The sequence below is a fragment of the Simochromis diagramma genome, unplaced genomic scaffold, assembly GCF_900408965.1.
Source record: "Simochromis diagramma unplaced genomic scaffold, fSimDia1.1 OVJJ01000131.1, whole genome shotgun sequence".
NCBI lineage: Eukaryota > Metazoa > Chordata > Actinopteri > Cichliformes > Cichlidae > Simochromis > Simochromis diagramma.
This window is the reverse complement of record NW_024387200.1, coordinates 8,078,740-8,102,017: the sequence shown is the minus strand read 5'-3', so window position 1 is coordinate 8,102,017 and position 23,278 is coordinate 8,078,740. Positions and strand designations below refer to the sequence as shown.

Genomic DNA, 23,278 nt, shown 5'->3' with positions numbered 1-23,278 from the left:
AATACCAATTGGAAATAGTAAATCAGCCACGCAGCAAAAACCTTTTACCCCCAGAGACTAAGACACACACACAGATATCCCACCAAACAAATCAGAACAGACGCACAGTCCCCTTCATCCATTTAGTATGCTGCGATACTCACAATTTCTTTTCATGGTCATTGGTAGAAAATGGCCTCCCCTCTTTTTCTCCGACACTCAAAACCCTGAGTAATTTTCTTAATCTGGGCCTGATTCCGTACATTTGCATAAAAATGTTCACTTTTGAGACTCCCCTAATAGAACATGGCTCTAATACGTAATTACTCTCCTCAATAGTGGCGGCTAATTACAAAGGTGTCAGACAAACAGGTAGCAGAGCTGAGGGGGGTCTTTGACACAGTGGCTGAGGTGCTAGTCCGCCACATGGGACAGAGCGGCTCAGTGGAAAGCAGTAAATTCATTTAGGCTGGCTTCATTAAACCCTGCTCCTTGGGCCCTGCATCATGCTCTCCCCTTTGCTCTCCCTGCTCTCATTTATGTGGCAGAGGATGTGCTGTGGGTAAGAAGAAGGCGTTCACACAAATGAGTGTAAGGCAGAGGGAATGGGGGAACGCTGTGGGGAGTAAAAGAAGGGAAGTGAGGAAAGGAAGGAAAGAAGGGAAGGAGCGCAGCTACACACGGAAAGAATAGAGCAATATAACAGAAAGCGCTGGTGGGATGGATCGAGGGAATGAGGACATGTGCTCATTTGATGATAAAAAAAAATAAGGCATAAAGGGATGGGCATACAAAAGAATCATTTTGAATATGGCTTTTGTTTTATTCATCTGACCCAGCCTTTCAGAAGCCACAGAGAACAGAGGAAGGCAGAGAAAATTGCAGCTTTGGTCCTCAAACAGAGGCCAAATGCCAGGTCTCCAACATGGTGAAACAAGGACAGCAGAGCCCCGCGGTCTCTTTACCATTTAGATTATACTGGCTGCTTTCTGACCCCACAGTATGGATGACTATAATAAGCCACACCCCCTGCTGCGTACCACCTGTAAGCCAAACATCACCACAAAAACCTCAACTTGTGCAAAGAAATCCCAACTGCAAAAGCCTCCACAAACACAAACCACCTACTCTACTTGCCAAAAAAACGGAATTATACACAGTATGAACTTTCTATTTCTGCGTGAACTTTTTCAGACTCACTTCAGCACCACTACCTTTCATTTGCATCACCGTGCCCCTGTTCTAACCGAGTATGTCATCTCCTTCAGTGAGACCCCATAAAGTGCTGATGGCCACGCATTTCCACAGTGGAAGTGTTACCAACCGTTTTGTTTCCCAGCCAGCGGAGCACTTCATAAGAACATTTCTGTGCGATTACGTTACGTACTTGCTCGGCCGATGCACTGATTGTGAGTGACTCAAGTCACTTTTACATGACCCACACATCCAGCAGCTGAATGAACACACACAGCTCTCTGCGGAGGAGAAACAGAGATGCTGTCTGCTGCAGAGTCAGACAGTGAGCCCTAAGGCCAAAAAGTGGTTAAGCACTTATTCACAGGGAGGCATCTACAAATATGCATACAGAAACTGCCACAATGGTCTGGGCACAGACCAAAGTTTCCATGCATATGCAAAAAAAAGCAGACAGGCATGTGGGGAGGCACTGTTTTGAAGATGGAATAACAATTCCACAGAAATAAATAAATAGCAAGCGAGAAAAGTACTGAAGAAAATATAAGTGAAGAGGGGAAAAAAAATCCCATTCAAACAAACTGCCTGAAATTCATTGAGTGTGAAAAACCATAAGAAAACCCTGTTTCGATTTATCATTTTATGAGAATACATATTCCAAACATGAACTGATCCCACATATGAAAACAGAAATTTAACCTTCAGCATGGAAATAATATGGGAATTTCAAAAAACCCACATAAATCATAAGAACTAGGGAACTGGATAAAAGCATAAAAATTAGATCAACATTGCAAACAAGACAAAATAAGATCAGAGAGAAAATCAAATGAGCAAAGATCACTACAAGGCAACCATCTGTTGGAAGACGCTCAATCTACATACATTTTACATCAGCGCAAAATTAGGTATTGAATGAAATTGATATTTTGTGTTCTATTGTCCTTTCCTCTTATTTCCCAGACTGGTAAGAGGTTACATTAATCAAAAAAATGCCTCTGCTCGACAAAAGGGAGCCTATACGTTAACAAAAAATGTAATTACTGGTGAAAGGTACTGGTCAAAATGGAACCAAAAATGTTATTGTCATGGATCAGCAATTTGGTTAGCATGGATTTTAGCTGGATTTCTGTGTTGGGCTTGTGACTCATTTTGTGAGATAATAGCACTTCGAGGACTGTGTCTAATGTGGTTGAACAGCTGTGTGATGCAGGGTTTCCCCATGTAATGATTACATTTGGATGGAAGGTAAATTAAACGCTGCCAACATAAATTGCTGTTTAGAATTTAATGCAACACTATAACCCGGCACTCAAATGCGGTACTTAACATCTAATGAGCTTACAAAGCCCCAAGAATCTTTGGACCTTGAAAGATTGTCTTGCATCATGGCTAAAATGTCAGAATTGCATGACTTAACTCATAAGTTAACAAAGTGTTTGATACTGATTTATTATGCATTTATTATGCTTGTCTAGTTTTGAGCGCCAGGTGACTGCACAGGTTGCCCGGTAGGTGGCAAACTGTCTCCCAACCATTGCAAACTTAGACTGATTGCAATCGCTCTAAGACAAATTGGCAGTGCTTTGCAAATAAATGACTGTCATTAGATTGCAATTAACCTGTGTGAGTCAACCTGTGACGTGCTTCTTTACAATTGGGGATTCGACTTAAATGCCTCTTAACTAGTTGTATTCTGGTTATATTCGTATATAAAAGCAAAGCTGCGGGACATCTGTGTCACTTTGAAGTCAAACTGCCGTCCTGTAGCAACTATGTTACTATTTGTGGAGGAATAAATGTTTCAAATGAGTATTTAACGTGATTTTCTGTATATGTAGACGGCAATGGACTGGCCATTTTTGTTAATTTATTAAAGTTAATGACTATATTATCACAAACAGATAGTATGTAAGTACCAACTTGACCCGATTAAACCACAAACTGACAGCAGGCCGACTCATTTTGTTGCCATCTTAATCCGCCAAAACTGTTCTGAAGAGAGCAACTGACGACAAGTGGTCGCAGACAAGGTCACCACCTTCCGAGCAAGCATTTCAAAGACTAACTAAATGGTTTAAGTTCATGCCTCGGTCAGCAAACACTGTTTTCAATGTCTGACTGTAGCAACACTGAGCATGTTTTGTTGTGTTCTTAGTAGTTGAGAAACAGTGATGTGGTTCTCACTTTTCAGCAACATGTTACTCGCCACTGTGACCTGTGCAAAGTCCAATCAAGGTTACTTTATTTAAAAGCATGATAAAAGTCAAAGATTACTCAAGGACCCTAACATTCAGCAGCTGTCTAGTGGCGTATCGCCAATTAAATCTCATGGCATCCAGAAATAACTTAATTTCAATTGCACTAAAGAGCCTGGAGTAGCAGGAGGACCTGGCATCATCCGCTAGGAAGATCAGACACAAGCGCTAGAATATATTTAACTAATTTTACAGTATATATTTTAGTCAGTCAAAGGTCTGACTTTTCAGAACGTATGCAGAGAGGTGCAGGAAGCTGTTAATCTTGGATCTGTGCCTGAATACAACAGCGGCTCTCATGCTGCTGTAGTCTATAAGCTCCAGCTGCTTGCCTTCATTGTGTCTCTGCGCCGTGCCACAAATGTTTCTCCATCTCCGATACTTATCAAGGCATTGGAGTTTGACACTGCCATTACTCAAAATTAATAACCACGGCAGCATGTTTATCATAGCGCACTTTCACACCCAACCTGCCAGAAATAATCGCCTCGGTATTTGTGCACATGACAGAAAGAGAGAGAGCGAGAGAGAAGGAAAAAGACAGAAGAAGAAACACAAAAAGACAACTGAAGGGGAGCTGAAGTGTGAAAAAGAGACAGAGCAAAGAGAGTAAGAATTTGAGATGAAAGGCATAAGTGAGAGAGAAATGAAAATATGCTACATGCATACAAGTGCTTCTGCCGTGCCTAATCCCTCTGTCTCCATTACAGCTCGTTGGTTTTACCCGCACCTTTTCTTCCCATCATGTCTGACAACAGGGCAATACTAGCTCTCCTTGTGTATTCACTCTGCTAAGCAGGACTCTGATCTCCACTGACAGCCAATCTGCTTCAACATGGCAGGTCCAAGCAAATAAAAAAAAAAAGGGCCTGGCTTTTTAATTTACAAATCATGCAAATACAGCGGAGAGTCTGCCCCTGAGTTCTAGACTGACGAAAAAAATGATAACAACAAAGGAAAGAAGGTTTCTTGTTTTACATGCGTAAAAATACAGACGCAGAATGAGAGAAGCGGCAAGGACACTGAAGGCCCTTCAGCACCTCTCCTCAAATCTGGAGAGACAGGTGGTGGAAAAACAAGACAAGGACAAATGTCTGTCAGTCGTTGGTTTGGGCTCTGCTGACATTTTCCTTGGCATTTAAGAAGCTTCCAAAGGTAGAGGAAACCTATGCACGATCCAGTTGATCCAGACACTTCAAATCGCCTCTTGTTTTAGGATTTTTAGAGCTTTTCCACACCTTCCTGATTTCTTTATGGCCGATTTCATTAACAGGTAAGATAAGTTGGAGTAAGATGAAATCAGGGGATTTCTTCCAAAACTTCTCAACAGCCTGTTCTCCATACATGAATCTATCCTTCCATTTTCTGCCACTCATCCAAATTAGGGTTGCTGTGTAGTCAATATACCTAACATACAAGTTCGCAAATAAATAAAATTGAAATCACTGTTATTGAGCAAAAAGAAAATCATGACTTACAAAACATATTTAATTAAAAAAAGACCTTTTCTTCTACTTGCAACAGCTATGTGTATGTATATGTATATGTATGCCAAAAGAAGTATAATAAATCAAGACAAGTATTTAACCATCATTCCCACTTTCTAAAAATAGGGTTGAACAGCGCTCAATAGAAACAAACAGATAGTGGCCAAACACAACGCTCCACTATGACTTTATTTACAATTGTGGTATTTTATCATTATTTTTATTCTCAGCTACCGCCTCTATAAGTGCAGGCTTGCCTCCTTTTGTTAATAAGTAACTTAAGCTGAATGTAAACATTATAGAGCACTGATCACAGACTGTATTTAAAACACGGAGATCACCATCAACACCATCACATTTCACATTGATTTCTGAACGCGTATTTTTATTATTATTATTATCATTGATAATATCAAAATCAAATCAAGAACAGATAAATACATCCTTTTTTACAATCCTTTTATGTACCAGACTGAAGAAATATTGGTTTTCTGGTTGATGTCGAGCATTTTAACATATTTTAACGCATCTTTAGGGATTTGGAAGCCATACTTTTGGAGTAAGCCTCAAGCAGCCACTGGAGAATTTTGCACTTCCATGCAGGCTTCATTGTCCAGCCTACTAGGTTAAATCCCTGTTCTCGTTATATGCTACATCTTCAGGTAGATGTTTTTTCCATCTATTCCCACACTGGCCTTTTACAGCATCCTTAAATGAAACTTGGAGAACTTCAACTAGCACAGGCCCTCATTTCCTTCACTGTGACCAAGCAAAGCAGAGCAGCCAATTTCCATTTAACACATCATTGATCACACTGATGTATCATGTCATCATCTGGATTGGGGAGGGTTTAACACGTTTGTGATCACTGCCAGGTGGCTGCGACGAAGGCTATTTGAAATGGGGCTTCAGTGCAAACACCCCCAAACCCTAAAAAGTTTTAAAAGAGGCGTGTTTCTGGGAGAATGGGTCTCCAATTATTTCCTGCTTTACAGGCTCCTGAAAGTCAGAGAGGGCCCCCAGTCGTCTCTTATCTAGTTTGATTTCTGCGAAAGAGGGTAAAAAATAATGTAGAACAGCCAATTTGGGCCGTGATTTGTGATGCTCAGAAGTGACGGAGATATGCTGAGAATGTTGGCCTCGAGTAACAAAGCGAAGAAGGAATGGATGAATATTGATTCCCCTGTTTAAATGAAGCTGGCAGAAAGACTGAGATGAATAAAGGGAAAGAAACGGAGGGAAAGAACGCCCAGGCTTTTGGGAAATGCCCAACTTCCAACAATACAGATCTCATAAAATAAATGACTCACTTACTCCACGCATCTGCTTTCAGCAAAGACTACAGGCCAGCTGACCAGAGCTTGCTCACATGCACACACAAAAGCAGACGGACACAGCCGGGGTTGCACATAAATCTGAATGTCAACACAGGCCTTGTGTCCAGTTAATGTTAGCTGAACACTGGATGACTCTACTTTTTTTTTGTTACCAGAACCACTGAAAACTCTGTACCACAAACGTCACTACAACACACTCCCACTCGCACACACACAGAAAGTCCTAAAGCGTGACATCATGTAGATCTTTTTTAATCTCATCTTTCATGTCATCATGCCTTAGCAGAAAAACTGCAGTATGATAAAAGCCATATTTACAAACACAAAAACACTATACTATAAAAAAATCACGACAGCAGGAAAGAAAGACTTCAGATAAAAAAGAATCTCCGCACACAGACACAAACAACAACACACAGTGGTAACAAAAAAAAAAAAAATCACAAATTCACCACGCACCAAGCACCAGAGAATAAAGAAAAACCGTTTAACTTTGACACTGTTCTCAACTTGGATCTAAAAAGTGAGCGCTGCCATTTGCTCTGCCATTCGGCTTTGATCATGACTCGCTCCCCATTTTCAAACGCTGTGACATTTGAAAAACACAATCCCACTTTGTTCTCCTATCATCGCTGGAAGAGGATACAGAGAAATAATAGGGCCAACACTGCCCACCTGCAGAACATCACATCCTCTCTCCCCAAGAAATGACAGTGACCAAAAAATAGGCGTCCCACTGTCGCAATCTGCCCATCGGACTGTGACGATGGGAAGTCTATATTTGGTCATCATATCTCGCCTTCGTACACGGGGAGGCAGTTTTTCCGCTATTATTGAGGACAATGGTGGAAGCAAGATGACACGGGGGTTTTTTCATATTTTTTTTTTTATATTTCTTAAGACGAAAAACAAGAAAAAGAGGAAACGAGGAGAAGAAAAGGGGGGGGGGGGGGGGAGACTGGAGTGTTTTACCTCCTACTGAGCTCCATCTCCCCAATGGCCTCTTGTTGGGGGCAAATTGAGCCTGGAAATAAGGGGTCATTTCCTCTGCCTGTTTACCTGTGCACAGCACACTGTCATCAGTTTCAACCACACACACAGGCACAAGCTGACCTAGCTGTACCCTCGGAGCACTTACGTCAGAGAGGGTTAAGACAGTTTGGTCTTCACTGTGACAACAAGTCAGAAACCTGTGTGTGGAAGTATGTATTGGCTTCTCCAACAGCAGTAACCCAGATGGCCTGATGACCTTGGGACTGGCAGTCTGTCTGCAGCTGTAAGATATCATAAAGCCACAGTCTAGTCTCTGATTTCCTGCCAGGCTTGTTTGCTGAGAGTGTGTGTCCATCTTGTCCATCTTGTCCATCTATCTACCTGCTATCTAATTCATACTCTAGTTACTGATTAAAGTTCTTATTGAGTCACAGCGCTACTTTTAGTCACAACACAGGAAATAAAATTTCTGTCACATTTGAATATTAAGGCTTTGGTAATATATACAAAAAGGAAAATCTGTTGCTGTGCAGAAATTTAGGCATTTTTTAAAAAAAAATTCTTAATCAAAGCAAAGCAGCAAGATTCTTAATTCTGCCTGAAAATGGCTCACAACATTTTACTCACTTACTCTTCTTCTAACACTCAGCTACATCACGAGATTCGTAAAGACTCATGCATAAAACAGCAAAGGGAATAAGAGGTGAGGAAGCAGAGCAGCGTCAAGGCAGCAAGCATGTAGGATTCCTACGCCACTAATGGCCCACCTCAGCCTGTCACTCCCCACCATCTCTGCTTCATTCATAAGTCAACAGCACACCTACTGTATGCTGCCACACACACATACAGAACAACCTAGTTTTATCTCCCACCCAGACTGCCAAACACACGCACACACACACCATTTTAAATTCCAATATTCCCACAGGTGATTCAGACAAATCCAGTCAAGCACACACACACACACACACACATATATATCTTCAGTCCTTCAGCCTCTGGACCAATGCAGTAAATATCAATATGCAATCATTGCAGTTTTGAATCGCTTGAGGTTGAACCTCTGTGTGCACAAATGTGCGTTTGAAAAGGAAAAAAAGTTGGTAGCACAATGCGCTCCTATAAGGATCCCACCAAATTCCACGATTTTCAATCAATGAAGGTAGCTAAGTATTACCATAACTTTCCTACCACACGTCTGCTGTAAACTCAATAATTCAAGAGCGATTTCACACGTGCACATACACACACATGCGCACGCCTGCTCGCCAGCCTCCATTGTTGCTACGCATCGTGGTGCATTCAATATTGTGCTCACACTCCTAAGACAGAGTGGGAGTACAGTCTGCAGAGAACCCTTGTAGATCAATAGATTAAAATAGAAACGTATGAATAAAACACAAGCTAATAAATAAAAAAGGAGATGGTTTACTCTTGTTGTCACATACAGTACAAGCCCTGTCTCACATTTGAGTGAAAAAAAAAAAAAAAAAAAGAAATGGGGAAAGAAAAGGATGAGAGCAGGAAATAGCAAGAAATAAAAAAGGAAAAGTTTTTGTTGCTCTTTTAACTTGTTTTTAATTCGCAAGTCATTCATTTCCTATGTGTGCATAGTTGTACAAATATGCACACATAACTGAATGAATGCACAAGAAAAAGGAAAAAGTGATCTCATAAAACTAATAAGTCAATAAAACCCTCCAAATTTACTGCTTATCAAATGCGTAATCGCAATTTTTCTTATGATTCCAGACATGACATTTACTTTCCTTTTATGACAAAAAGCCAAATCCCCATAAAAAGACCGCATTTTTTAAATCATTTTTTTTAAGGCCCTAATAAGCCATTAGTCAAATAATTTAGTGGGAGGGGGCAGAGCAACTGAACCTTTTTTGTTGGACTCTTTATTTGAGTATTGGCACAAATTGGACGTTTGACACCACTTTTGGATAATAAATCCATTTTTGAACTCATTAACTGCAACAAAATTTCTGCTCCTATTTTTTCCCCACCCAAAGTTTGTGTTGCAAACTCGGCCGTCAGCATGCACCGAGATGGTCCATGCTGACTCAGCGGCTGCGACGCTGTGGTCCAGAAAGCACATTAAAGACATACCTGTCGTTGATGCTCCAGTTCAGGCAAAGGTTGAGAGAGCTGAGGTTGCGACATTTCCTCACCACTTCCATCACCGTCTCGTTGTTGAGCTCCGAGATGTGTCGCAGATCCAGGACGCTCAAGTTCCGCAGCTACAAGAGGCAACACACAAAACCGTTTTCAGGATTTGGAAAAATGATGCTGAACAAAGCAGACGGGGAGCTGTTCAGAGCAGACAAAGAGCAAAATATTTCAATCCACCTTCCAAAAAGTCAGAAAGAAATTCCTAAAGAAAAGCATGTGCGATATGCAAGCTGTGCTAAATTACATACACGGTTTTGTTATATTCCAAAGAAATGAAGAAGTTGTATCTCTATATACTGAGTAAACTTGTATTTTGCCACGTAATCCAAAAAAAAAAAAAAAAAAGGAAAAACTGGGAAAAAAACACCCAGCAGGAACACAAAACAAAATCTAACCAGGCAGATAAATGCTATGAAATTGCTTGTGGTTACTGTTTACAATTCTGTGCCGTATGCCTGGTGTGAGGGGGTTTTGAGCCAATATGAGCATTCACTTTCCTTCTTCCTTTTATCTCTCCGACTTTCAATAATCCCACTTTCCGATCTGAATACCTTATAAGAGGGGGTTTAGATTAATCCTCCAAGCAAAATCTTTACTTCCTCACACCCTCTTACAAACCCAAATTGAAACACTATTCAACAAGCGTGCCTGCACGCTGAAATTACCAAAGGCTTTTCGAGTGACTGTACAGGTGTACTTTCTCTCATACATACCCAAATGTGTTTAAGGCACAGGTGCACATGTACACACTCAAACTCATGCACACATCGGGGATGCAAGATAATAGAGGTATGATGTTCCAACCAGCCGCCAGGGAGGCGTAGAGGTAAATGTCACGGCCGAGGCTAAAGAGAAAACAAGCTTACACTTGCCGTTAAGATCAGTGAGCCCTATTGTCGGCTCCATAGGCATGACATATACCTACCAGCATGAAGTCACATGGGGGGAATGGATAACCACAGCTCGCTGCGTGAAGTAAGCACACATGTAAACACTCTCCCCTTTCCCCACATACCGAGAATCAGACGTGCACACTGAGTGCAAACAAACACGCTAAGGATGCGGCGCAGCGCTGAAAGTAATAAAGGAGGCTTTCAAAACCTTTACTTCTGTCGAACCGCTCCGTTTCTCTGTTCTTCTGTAGCCTCTGGCTTTTCTGTCACTTCTCAGAGAAAATTGGATCCACACCTCTTGTGATAAAAAGATCTGCTTAGGCATGAAATAAACATGAAACTTTTTTTTTCCCCCCATCATATCCTCACCTATGAAAATATGCTTAGATATACAAATGAAATAAACATTAGACGGCTTGTGTGTGCAAAGGTAGGTCAAGAATGTGGCAGTAACCATCAGGGACAGCTGAACTGACATGATAAACAACAGTAAGTAATGAAAGGGGGAAAACCCCAAACTATGTGGTTTATCATAGATGTTCACAAAGACAGCACACAGAAACACACAAACCCACATTTACACAAAAACTGTCATGTGCCCCTGTGGCCGGCGTTGGATCGAAGTGCTAAATTATTCATTCAGGATGGCGCTGATCGGGGCGTGCGTGGTGCCAGTGTGTGTTCGCGTGCGTATGTCCATCTGTCTTGTCTGTGTGTCTCTACTTGGTTTACTCATGTGGGAACACAAATCTGCTCAGCATACTTCGAACCTTGATGTAGGGCTAAGTGACCAACACCCCAAATATTCACCACAACAGACACGCACTCACACTACGAAAATCATTACCATCCACAGCAGACGCTTTTACTCACACACAGACAGCTATTTGCATTCAGTATGTATGACTAATAAGCTTGAAGTAAATTTTAAAAGCCCCAGCATCAAAAGCAGTATTTGTTCTCCAAATCTTCAAAACTGCTTATGTCTGCTAAATGTAATTTTTTTTACTACGACCAATAGAAACAGTTTCATTGATGTGGACAACCAATGAGAAATCAGGCCAACCAGTGTGAGTTTTGATTGGCTGAGTATGTAGCTAGGTTGCAGAAATACTAAAAACTTAGCAGAAATCTTCCTGAGAAGGAAGAAACAGAGTCACGGTTGAGACTTTGTTTATCCAAGCGTGAGAATAAATTCCACACTTTAGCAGACATCTGCCAAAAGAAAAACATCCATTAAATAAAAAGTCTCACAAAAAAAAAAAACAAGGCTACAGTGCGAGTGTTTGCTTCTGCACTGCTGATAGATATAATCTGATTTAGACGTGAAAGGCTTTAATACTCCCAGCGTATTTAATAACTTCCTCTCATATTATAGCTTGTTTTACACCCAAGTATTTGTGTGAATCAAAAAAAAAAGGGAGAACAAATAAATAAATGGAGAAAAAGGGCAAGGAGAAAGCATGCGAGTTATAGAGCGAGATGAGAAAGAAAACAAGTTTCAAACTCACACCGGGGCAAAAGAGACCGAAACAGAGAAAAACACACAGAGAGAAAACTAGTGAGAGACAGAGAGAGAGGCGCAGAGCAAGAGAATACAGAGCAGGGATTTGGTGAGTGTTTCGGCAGGTTTTTCTCCTCGTTGGCTGAGGTCTGTAACTAGGCAGAGTCTGACTCGTCTCCTCTGAGTTGGCAGCAACACCTGGATAATTATTCATGCCGTTCATAAAAAACAGGGAAAACCTACAAAATCCAGCTGCTCTGAGGCCAGCGTGTCGCTCCCGCCCCGCAAACACATGCATGGTGCAGGAATTTATGTGCACAGCAATTATAGGAATAATATATGAACCCATGTTTACATGGACAGAATTCAGTGGTGCAAAGCATCTAAGGAGAGTCATATGAAACACTGTAATAAACTACAATTTCGAAGAACTTATAGCTCACATTTAATAAATTTTACTTCCATCTAATTTACTTTAGACTCAACTGTTTTCATTTAAAGGTTCAGAGTGAGTTTTTACAAATGTATCAAAAACAATGTATTGGCATAGATTAGGGAGCCCAATTAAAAAATATATGAAACCATTAGAGCACTACAGTGTATTGTTGGCATGATACTTAAATAATACTGCTCCCATAACTGAATGCTATAACACGCTCCAATCGTGTATAATGAACAGTTTTATTTTTGCCTATTTAAGAATTTGTTTTTGCAAACCTTTATGGACTTTTGCTTAAACAAATACAATATATTATATTACAATACAATATTGTAATATCACTGTATTGTATCGCCCTTCTACTATGAATCTCAGTTATTTCACTTACTGAGATTTTTTTTTTTCTATTTTATTGAGCCAGTTTAGGTGCTTTATTTTACTTTATTTTCTATAGACTGTTTTCTTTTGTCATTTCTGCCCTTATAATACAAGAATTTCCCATTTTTCTCTGTCTGTTAATCACCGTCTGAATACTGATTTCACCGATAAATAACTGCACGACAAACGTTACAATATAATTATTTATATCTACAGCAATATTAAAGATATAGTTATGAAAGAATTACTGTAATCATAAGTAGTTAAATACATATTGGAAACGCCGAGATATTTTAAACTTCAATACCAATGAATATATTTTTCTAAAGTCGTAAAAATCAAACTTCAATTTCATTATTTCCTACAAAGCAGAAACAACACTGAAAACGTAAAATGTGACAAATATGAAAATCACAACAAAGGATGTGAATCTCAATTTAATGAGATTCCGGCGCCAAATCAATTCATATATTGCTCAAACTCATCCATCCAAAAATAAAGAGAAAAGCAAAGACAAATGACAAAAGCTGAATGAGAAAGCTGTTCTGGTCTGAGACGAAGGTGCAGCAACATGTTTTTATAAAAAGAGGTTGTTTAATTCACTCCACATGACCAGTTGAGATCGCCACGCTACAAGCCGTTTGGCTTTTGCCTGCTCTAATTAGAAGCTTTTGTCCCAAAAAAAGAAAGAAAAGAAAAAGAAAAGCCTCAGTCGGAGGTCAAATACAAAATATCACGTTAAAGGGGGGGGGGGAATAACTGGCTGTTACAAAGATGTTTTTCAGCCAAGCATAAGCACAGGTTTGAAATTTGAAGAGGTTGATTTGGCACTTTATTACATTAGTATATGTCATACAGTCAGTGTGAGTGTGTGTGTTTCGTGCCAGACTACGGAGCTATAACTACCTGTGCCATTACTACATATATTTACACAAGGCTGACGATGCCAAGCAGGAAGTTGAGGCCTGGTAGACCCCGTGCAGAGGATATGATGTCATGGTTTGAGCGCTGGCACAAAAACAGCATGAGTTCATAGCTGTAGTTGTCCATCAACTTCAGTATCCCAGTTGACATGAAGTGGGATGACATTTAAAAAGCTCAGACAGAGTGAGCATTGTTTTAGTCATAAATACCGAACATGTTAGATTTGGAAAATATGAGCTGCTGCTGTTTCATGACTGTAGTAAATTTTTAACCACATCAAGATTTACTATGTGAATTTGGTCAGTTAAAACAGGTCTCAATGTACCAAAGAAAAAACAGCCCATGCTTGCAAGAACTGTTTTTTTTTGTTTTTGTTTTTTTAAGTAAAACTATCAGCATTTAAATTCCAAGACCGCCAAACATGAATAGAGACGAGTCGAAATCGCCTAGACAAAGTTTAGCCAGTCACTTTCAAGTGTATTCAAAGTCCTGAGCAAGAAGTCAAAGTCACAAGGTGTTGCTGAGGTGTCTGCTCGGCTGTCCGCATGTGTTTGGGACTGTGCGAGACAGGCTGAAGCAGGGGCAAAAAGGTGGGACGAATGGCAGCGGTGTCACTAGGTGAATACGAGTGCGCACTCATGCATGCACGCGCCGTCTTTGTCGGCTTTTTTTCCTCCATATCGGAACATCCCAGACAGTTCAGTCAGACAGAAGAAAGCTGTGTCGAGACAATCCCTCTGCGGTAAGCCTAAATCATGGCCCAGCCCCCCCAATCTCCCAGACACACACTCTGAAAAACACACACACACATTTAATAGCATACAGACCTGAGCAGACAGAATGATATGAATATTTGAAAAAGGACTGAGGCAACAAAAAAAGAAAAATGGTACAGGCCATGGATCTGATATCACAAATACATTGTCTGCATCAGCCATGGACCAGTGAGCTGATCCCTGTATGTGTGTGTGTGTGTGTGTGTGTGTGTGTGTGTGGTTAACTCTGCTCTTTATCTGTCGCGTGCCCATCTACTGTCTATCACTTCTTTTCCCTCTCCTACCCCCCTTTTCACTTTCTGTTTCTCCCTTTCAGTCACTAATCCTGCATGTGTTGGTCTTGATAACAAACTCAGTGGTGAGGAAAAAGCTCAAGGAGATAGAGACGGTTGGTTTTTCCTGCCAAATGGCCATATAGACACACGCGCATGCACGCACGCACAAACCGAAGTGACAGCACTGGTTGGCAGTCACGGCACAGTGACACTAGTTAGGCCAATAATGAGACATGATATCCCTCCCTCCAGAGGTCAAAAACCTCTCTATCTCTGTCTGTCTCTGAGTTAAAAGTCTTACAGCCAAATGAATTATTCTTCAATTACTCTTGCAAGAGACGCACATCATCCTTAGGCTCTTCTCTCCTCATTATATTCATAAATCCCCCAATCTCCTCCATACAGCAGTCAAGAAAATTATTATTACAATTTTTCGACTCATTCTGCGACCCCCACAACCCTATTACCTTTTTTCCATCCAAATCCCCTCTGCTGCTTCTTTCCCCTTTATCCTCTCTACCACCCCTGAGACACAACACAGATGCGCGAGTACACAGTGACGCGCACATATGTACACATAAATGTGAACACAAACACACTTACTTCTTGGTTTGTGTTGGGGGTTATCAGTTTGACACAGGGCACTCTGATTATGTATTTTCTGTGCTCCAGTGAGGGGGGCGGGGGCGATAAGAGGCCGGCAGACACCACTTTTTTCGATGTGGGGTGGGAGCGGCGGAGTGGAGGGCTACGAGGTGGCAGTGGGTGAAGACTTGTATCTTAACCTTTGTGATTTTTTTTTATATTCTGCTTGTGGGAACTAACAGAAAAAATTAAATTAAAAGAAATCAATAATTTCTTACTTCTTTCTCCCTCTCTTTCTTTTTTCATTCATTCATATGCTTTAAGCCAAATTTGAAGTCAAGATGTAGCGAGTGCATACCACTCCACTGAGCCATCACGATGGATAGAACATATGATGCTGGTTATGAAATTAAATAGCTTCCCTGTCATAAACCAGACTGTTTTATTTGCTCATAAACACACAGAGAGAATGAGGTATTACCCACGGTCCAATTCTGTCAAATTTAGAGAGCATTTCTCAAAGGTCCTAACTTTTTCTCAGGAAGAACAACAAAAACCACTGGAGCAGCACGGCTGAATTAATCTACAAGGCCCCAAATTAAGACCAGAAACATCCAAGTTCTGCACATCAGAGGAAGACAACACATAGTTATTACAGTCTCCAAATATACCCCTTTTCATGTCTGACACATTCTTCAACAGTCTCTCCATTTGTTATGTGTTTGGCCTCATCTCCCTCTGCCTTGGGCAGGAACTTTCACACACACACACACACACACAAAGGCATTTTGAGGCCCACGGTGTCTTAGGGCAGCGATAGGCTGATGTATGAGGAGGAGCATTGTGAGTAGGCATGACAAGCAAAGGGAAGCCATCAGTGGGACATCTAAGGCCCGGGGAATGAAGGCTCTCTGGCACCCAGAGCTGCTCTCAAACACTGGCTCTCTGATAGAGCCGACCTTGGACTTAATCACTACCAGAAGAAAAGAGCACCACTTGACAGGAAGATGGAGAGACAGAGGGAGGGTGTGTGTGTGTGTGTGTGTGTGTGTGTGTGTGTGTGTGTGTGTGTGTGTGTGTGTGTGTGTGTGTGTGTGTGTGTGTGAGAGAGAGAGAGTGAGAAAGACAAAAACACATACCGCATGAGTAAAAGACAAAGAGATACATACTGAGTGACAATGACTAAAGCCAGAAAGAGATTGGAGAGAGAAAGAGACATAAACAGGTAACGGCACTGTTTAAAGAGTTTTATAATGACTCTGCTGGTGCAGGTAACAGCAAAGTGCATCAGAGACTGCCAGAGAGGAAAAGAGACAGCACAGAAAACACAGCATGCATCCCCATCTCAGATACACGCAAATCTATTTTCTCAACAATACGCACAGACACACAATCGCATCTGCAGAGCGAACCTTCCACCCTTTTACGCCTACAACCACAGACGCACACACTAAACCTTTTGTGCTTCCACCTCTGCAGCTTCTCGCAGACTTCACTAAAGGGTGAACCCTCTGAAACCGAATTAGGAAAATGATTAATCTCAAGCGGATCTACACAGACGAACACATATATATAAAGTTCTCAAATTAGCTGCCGAGAGGGAGAGCGCCGAATCGCTGAAAGCTTCGGGACACCCACAAAGCCTCCACCCCAAGATGTTTTGTATCCATTATACAGCCTTGGGATGTGACAAGCCTCATCAATAAAACTTTTATTAATGTCAAGAGCTTCGAGCCAACTTTGAGCTTTAATCTAAAAGCAGCCGTAAAGACATTTTTACAGTATATCCCTGGCACAGTAAAACACTAAGCCACATTAGACACGCATTTACTCTTAAAATCATCAGTTTTTGTTCTCACGTTTGAAACAGCATATAATGTTTAATTTACAGCCAGAAAGGAAAAGTGTTACTTGTTTTTCCATTAGAAAGCTCTACGTTTACAGCCAGCAGAGATCTTGATTTTGCCTTTTAGTTATTAACAAGATGATGATTTATCAAACAGCGCCTCGCTACAAATATCGAGTTGTGTTGCACATCAGCGCGGATCAGCACAGCTCCTGTGATACTGAAACACGGCAAAACCATCAGAGGAGCGTAAATGCTACAGCTTTACAGTTACTCTACAGACCATCTGCATCGAACTTATCGCCGCGGGTGGCCTATTTCTACCATCGGCTCACTTGATTTAGAAAATATGATTTCAATTGATTTTCTCATACATTAATTTCTGAAATGTCGGTATAAAAAGGCTATCAATCTGAAATGAGTGTGTCATAAGAGAGAAGTTAATAAAAGTAATGGATTTCTTTTCTTTCTTTTTTTTCCTGCACATAGCTGAGTAGCAAGTGAGGAGGATAGGAAGATTATCAGCAAGAGGGAGAGAAAGAGAGAGCGATCCAGGGAGGAAGAAAGTGGGAGGGAGTGCGCAATAATCGAACAAGAGAGCAGCGCTACAGTCCTGGAATGGCACGCGGGTCCACGGAGTCATCAGAAATGCAACGATTCTAAAAGAGAGAATATGATTTTCAGTCGACAGTGGCTGGGACCGAGTGGGAATCAATGAGAGGAGGAATCAACTGCTAAATGAGATAATTACTGTCAGAGATTATAGAGGGATGGAGAGAGGAAGAGACAGCAAAACGGAGGCTACGAGAAAAGAAACAGAAAGAGATGAATCAAACCAAATGAATAAAATGTTATCTCTGAAACATTTCCAGCCTGCCATATTTCAGAATTTAAGATCATTCCAGCGCTTAAATAGCAACTCCCTTCGAGAAAAGGCGAGTTATTTTTTGATTTAATTGTGAGCAACAAGAACGAGCGCCATTACATTTTGAATAAGGCATGAAGAAGCGCTCTCAATCAAATATAGTTACAGTATAGTAAGAATTTGAGCGCTTGGAATCATTTAGTAATAACATACTGACCAAGTTGTTTGGTTTTTTTACATTAACATCAAGCATAAATCCCAGAAAATTGATTCAGTGGGAGAAACATTTCCTCACTCCATCCGAGTCTTCTTCAGTCTCATATAGCACAATTACAGTCACGTAGCATAAAATTTCTTATCAATTAAAGAGTGGGGTTTGGTTAAACTATTTTGCTGTTATTGTTACAATAAAGCAACATATTCTTTATTTATATATTTTTTTGTGTGTGTACGTGGGTTACATCGCATAATGAAAGACGTGATGAGGCTGAAAGCGTTTTTTTGTACTTCGAAGACAAAAGTAAACAAAAGTTTTACCACAAAGTCCACTCCATAGCTTCTCCGGAGGTACATTTACCAGTAGAGTTGCTAACCACTGCCAATAACACAACTACCAGACAATTTTAAGCCAAAATTGTCTGTGAAATTTTAACATGTGCAGTTGATGTCAACTGGGCGACCACACAATCAAAACAAGCTACTATGAATTTGGTTTTTGTTTTTGTCCTTCCAGGACTTTTAGCCTCGCCTTGTGTGACAAATCTGCATCTTTCAAAAAAAATATATAAACATTATCAGAATTATGAACTTGTTCACCTGAACTCCTAAAACTTCACCTTGGTTAATACTGTAATAAATAATAATGAGGTGTGCTAGACTGTGTGCGTGCGTGAGGGCGGAGGTGTATGTACGCGTCCACCTCCATGTATGCTAATGCTGTTATGACTGGCTGGCTTCATTACTGTCTGTCTACAACACCATGGCCAAGGTCAGCAGAGGCTGCAGAGATGATAGGGGGCCAAAAGCATGAGCACAAATTAATCTGCTGTTTAATCTAATAATGCAGCGTGGCATCGGGTGCCTCAGTCCTATTAACACAACTGTAATTGCATTTGAGGAGGAATGGGAGCACACAGGTCCACAGAGGTACGCGCACACTCAAGTGTACACCGGAGTACATCGAACGCAAATGGAATTGTATTACACGAGCATGCTTGGACGTGGACATGACATGCACGTCCGCACGTGGGTGCACAAACGTCCTATGTGGGTGTTAGGCTGGGGGAAAAGAAATAAATGAGAGGAAAAATAAGGTGCAGTGTTTTTCTGGTGAATTCAATTCAGGCAATCACCGTGTGTGGGTGCATGTGTGTCCATGTTTATATGGCATGGAACGCCTTTAAGCACGGAGCCCTGCTCATTAGCATGGTAATATCCAAACAGCAGGGTGTAGTCAGAACAGCAGTGTATTATTAGGATTCATCTCATTAGGCTTTCATGAGATTTAAAAGTTAACGAGAAATAACTTCAAAACTAAGTCTGAGATAAAATACACACCGGCGTACAGAGTTTACTCTCCAAAAGTTAAACTTCCCCCCTGGTGACAATGCATGGCCTGTGGCAATGCACAGAGCTGACCTGTAGTAACAGGATTGGACAAAAATGTTGGTCACGCCAGAACTTGTGGTGACATTTACTGCTACAAGTAATTACTGTGAAAAAGAGAAATTAGTCTTCTTTAAAGTGGCTCAACGGGATGCACTTTTACTTTACTGTAAGTAAACACACTGCTGGAGCTCAGAAGATTGGGCCTTCACTGAGGACTCAAGGTAAACTACGGCAACGCAAGTAAAGAATAACTGTCATACTCACCGCAGTCAGATGGATGACTCCCTGAGAGGTCACGGGGCATCCCATGAAGCCGACAAACTGCAGCTCGGGACAATGTTCTGCTACTGCCCGCACAGACTGATCAGTGACCTGGAAAACAGAAGAGCAGAGAAGGATTCATCCAACATGTTTCATTCATTCAGATTTTGAGAGTCAACATGTTAAAATCAGAGTGAAAAACATCAGGATTCCCATTTTTCTGTCTTGTGCAGATTGCTGTTAAAGATGACCTTGCCAGCTTAAAAAATAAATAACGAATAAAAAAAATCTATTAAGAGTGCCTTTCAACAGTAGCGTGTGCAGACTGGTGCTGTCAGATTTGAGCCAAAATGTCTGCTCTCTTATTCCAACAGGCTTTGTGTTGATCAACAGAAGAGAAAAGGAGAATCAGAGGGGAGAAAAGGAAAAAAGAAGTCAAAAGTGTGTGCCAAGCACTGTGGGCATCGACTTATGATGGATAGACCGTTCCCCATCATTCACCCAGCTGTCTACTAACCGCTCATAATGGATCTTAGATCAATAGGGAAGCAGAACATTTCCACCAGCTTCCACTGTAGTCATCAATATGGGCATTTATAGCACCTTCACCTCCTTCACTACACTCAACACCGCAACAATATGTGGAAGATTGTTTGTCCTCTCTGTCGGCTTCCTCGGCGCTTCCTCAAATTCTTCATCAATCACAAAGACAAAATAAGAGGAGAAAAAGGAGAGAGAACTGACAGCACTGATTAACTGAGAAAACAAAGCAAACAAACAACAAAGAACATTAGAGAGAAATAATCATGCTTTCTAGGAGTCTGTCAAAATCATCCATATTTACTTTTGAGATTCCCCAAAAGCAAGTCAGGAAAAGTAAATCGGAATATGGTCAAAAAAGCCCATCAAATAGGAATGGATGCATCCAGACACCAACATTTCCTTATCAGATTCAGCGCACTGAGACTAAAATATATCTGATATGTTTCAAAGGAAATAAACAGCTCCATATTTTTATTCTAAATTACTAGAAGTCTGGAAGAAGCACTCATGCCTAAAAAACACTGAAAGGCAGGATAGTTTAAGAATACTCAAAGGGACACATAGAAGGCTACTGCAAACTACTTCACTGCAGCATCATCAGTCAGTAAGATTTTTCCACAGTTTTCACTGTACTTCTGCACAGTACTGCATGTCCTCTATGGTCAAACCTCTTGTCAGTGTAGAACTGTGATCAGACATCTAATACTAGCAACCTATTCCCATAGTGTCACGTCTGAGGCTGATCAAACTACTTATTTGTAATTCTTTACTGATCATTCTATATACTTGTAGACTCCTCATTTCCTTGATGCTGTCCTACATTCAAACCCTTACACCGCTCTCTCTCTCTTTCTTCTTCCCTGCCCCGCTCCCCCTCACAAGGCTGCTTTAAAGGTTACTGAGTCGAGGTAGAGTAAGATGGAAAACTCAAGGGGGTAAAGAAATCACAAAAAGAAAGAACAAGGTGTCCATTTATCTTTCACCAAGTCAAGTTATCTGGGCAAAACACCTCGTATGAAGCTAAAAGCTTTGTCTTTTACCTTATCAGTATGGAGCTAAAGTGCCTTTAAAGTGTAAAATAGTTCCTAAAGAAGTGTGACTGAAAATGTGAGAATAGCTTTTAAGGTTATAATCCAGCAACTAAAAAGATGATCCAGGAGCAGACCTCTGAGCATCTAATTTTACCAGGTAAAAACAAAAGCTGGCATTTGAAAATTATACTTTTTACCATATTTAACTGTGCTCTGTGGGTGGTAGTTATCTCTACTTTCATTAGGTTTTAAATCAGGACTCAGAAATAGTTTGCTGAATAAACAGCAAACTTTTTTTAAAATGTAGTGCGCGTATCAAGCTGAAATTTGTCCTGTACTTTGAATCGAATACCTGCAAAGGTAATATTAACCATTTGAACTTTCTATTTTTGCACATAGCAAAACATTCTGAAAATGACAAATATTCTCACAGAGCTGCTAGTGTGGCTGTAGATTACATTCTTATTGATCAACCCGCGTGCAGAGTTATATCTATATTTAATGTTGCACGTCGACAGGAGGATTTTCTACACTACAGAACACAAGGATATCAGAATCAGAATCTTCCTCTGTATTACTGCTATAATCCGCTATAAAGTCATATTGTGATATCAATGACACAAACTTGTGTCAACACCTGAGGCAAAAAACCCCAAAACAAAACCAAAAAACAATATATGTATATTGCCAACGCAAATCCATAACGTTCAGCTCATTTTGACAACAGTTTGACGTGTGAAGAGCTCTAGTCCACATCCCTTTACGGAGGGAATTTCCTTTCACAAGGATCAACCACACACACCTTGGCTCATCTGACTACTCACATAATCAATAATGAGTCGACAAACGGAATTGCCTCCAAGAGAGCGAAACCACTAGGGGTTAAATCCCTGAGAATCGCAATCAGTTGTTTTAGACCTGAAAAAAACCTCTTGAATAAGACGTGAAACATCTTCACAATCCCAAAAAAAGAAGTCCCATTCCTGCCTTCGTTTCAAACGCCTAACACTTGTATGACTTGGGTAATTTAGAACCTACACAGTCACCTTCTTAAGCAGCCTTAAACATTACGCCCTGTTTAGAGTAAATAGATTGAATCATCAAAAAAGGAGTGCTAAGGAGGGCAGTGTATGAGGTTCATTCCTTTTTCCAGTGTAATATTTAAATCCTACAAAACAGAACAAGTGTTCTTCCTGGACATTGCTGTATATACAAGCTGTAGTACTTTTTGAGCTTTGCACAGAGTGTGGTTTTTCAGCACAATCAATAACTGGATGCACCTTAAAAGTGCCTCAGGTTGAACCCACCACACTTCCCTTCCCCACTCAGTCAGGAAACATTAAGTGAAGGTGAGTCAGCTATCCCACTTGGAGACACTGATGCATATGGATCCGGATCTGCAGGGCCAGGTAGAGATATGGAGAAGAGTAAACCAGAGTTGTCTTTTGAGTATGAAACTTAAAAAACTCCAGCTGGACCAGCCTAATCTGAGCAGCTGGCAGGAGAAGTGAGCTGGCCACAGCTCTCCCAACATGGCCTCTGCCAAAAAACCATCAAGGAAAACATTTTCAGGTTGACTACCAGCAAAATCAAAAAGCCGCACACCACCTCGATCCCTAAATCAGAACCTTCTGTAAGGGAGTCAAGGAGTCATAGCAGACGCCACCTCCAGACTGTCTTTCATACGGCTGTTTGTGTTGCAGGACTGTGTGGGTGCAGTCAAGTGTGTGCGCACGCGTATGGACGCACAAGAGAGCAGGTTACAAATCTAAAGTAACTCTCAGCAGGTGAGAAGGGAGACAGGGAAGGAAAAAAAGTTAAATCCCACCAGAGCAGAACAGGCCAGGAGGCCATGTACCGTATCAGATTAAGCCCATGTATGTGAGTGTGCGTGCATGTGTGCGTCCCTGTGTGCGTCCCTGTG

The 23,278-nt window shown here is 41.0% G+C and overlaps 1 protein-coding gene across 3 annotated transcripts in view; it reads right to left on the bottom strand.

Moving 5' to 3' along the window:
- fbxl17 (F-box and leucine-rich repeat protein 17) overlaps positions 1-23,278 on the bottom strand; it is a 229,773-nt gene that overhangs the window by 128,194 nt on the left and 78,301 nt on the right. For all 3 annotated transcript variants that reach the window (XM_040050698.1, XM_040050700.1, XM_040050699.1), the window contains exons 7-8: positions 19,784-19,891; positions 9,364-9,494 (exon numbers count right to left, since the gene is read on the bottom strand). In XM_040050698.1, the coding sequence (XP_039906632.1) occupies positions 9,364-9,494; positions 19,784-19,891 (239 nt within the window). The remainder of the gene's footprint in view (positions 1-9,363; positions 9,495-19,783; positions 19,892-23,278) is intronic.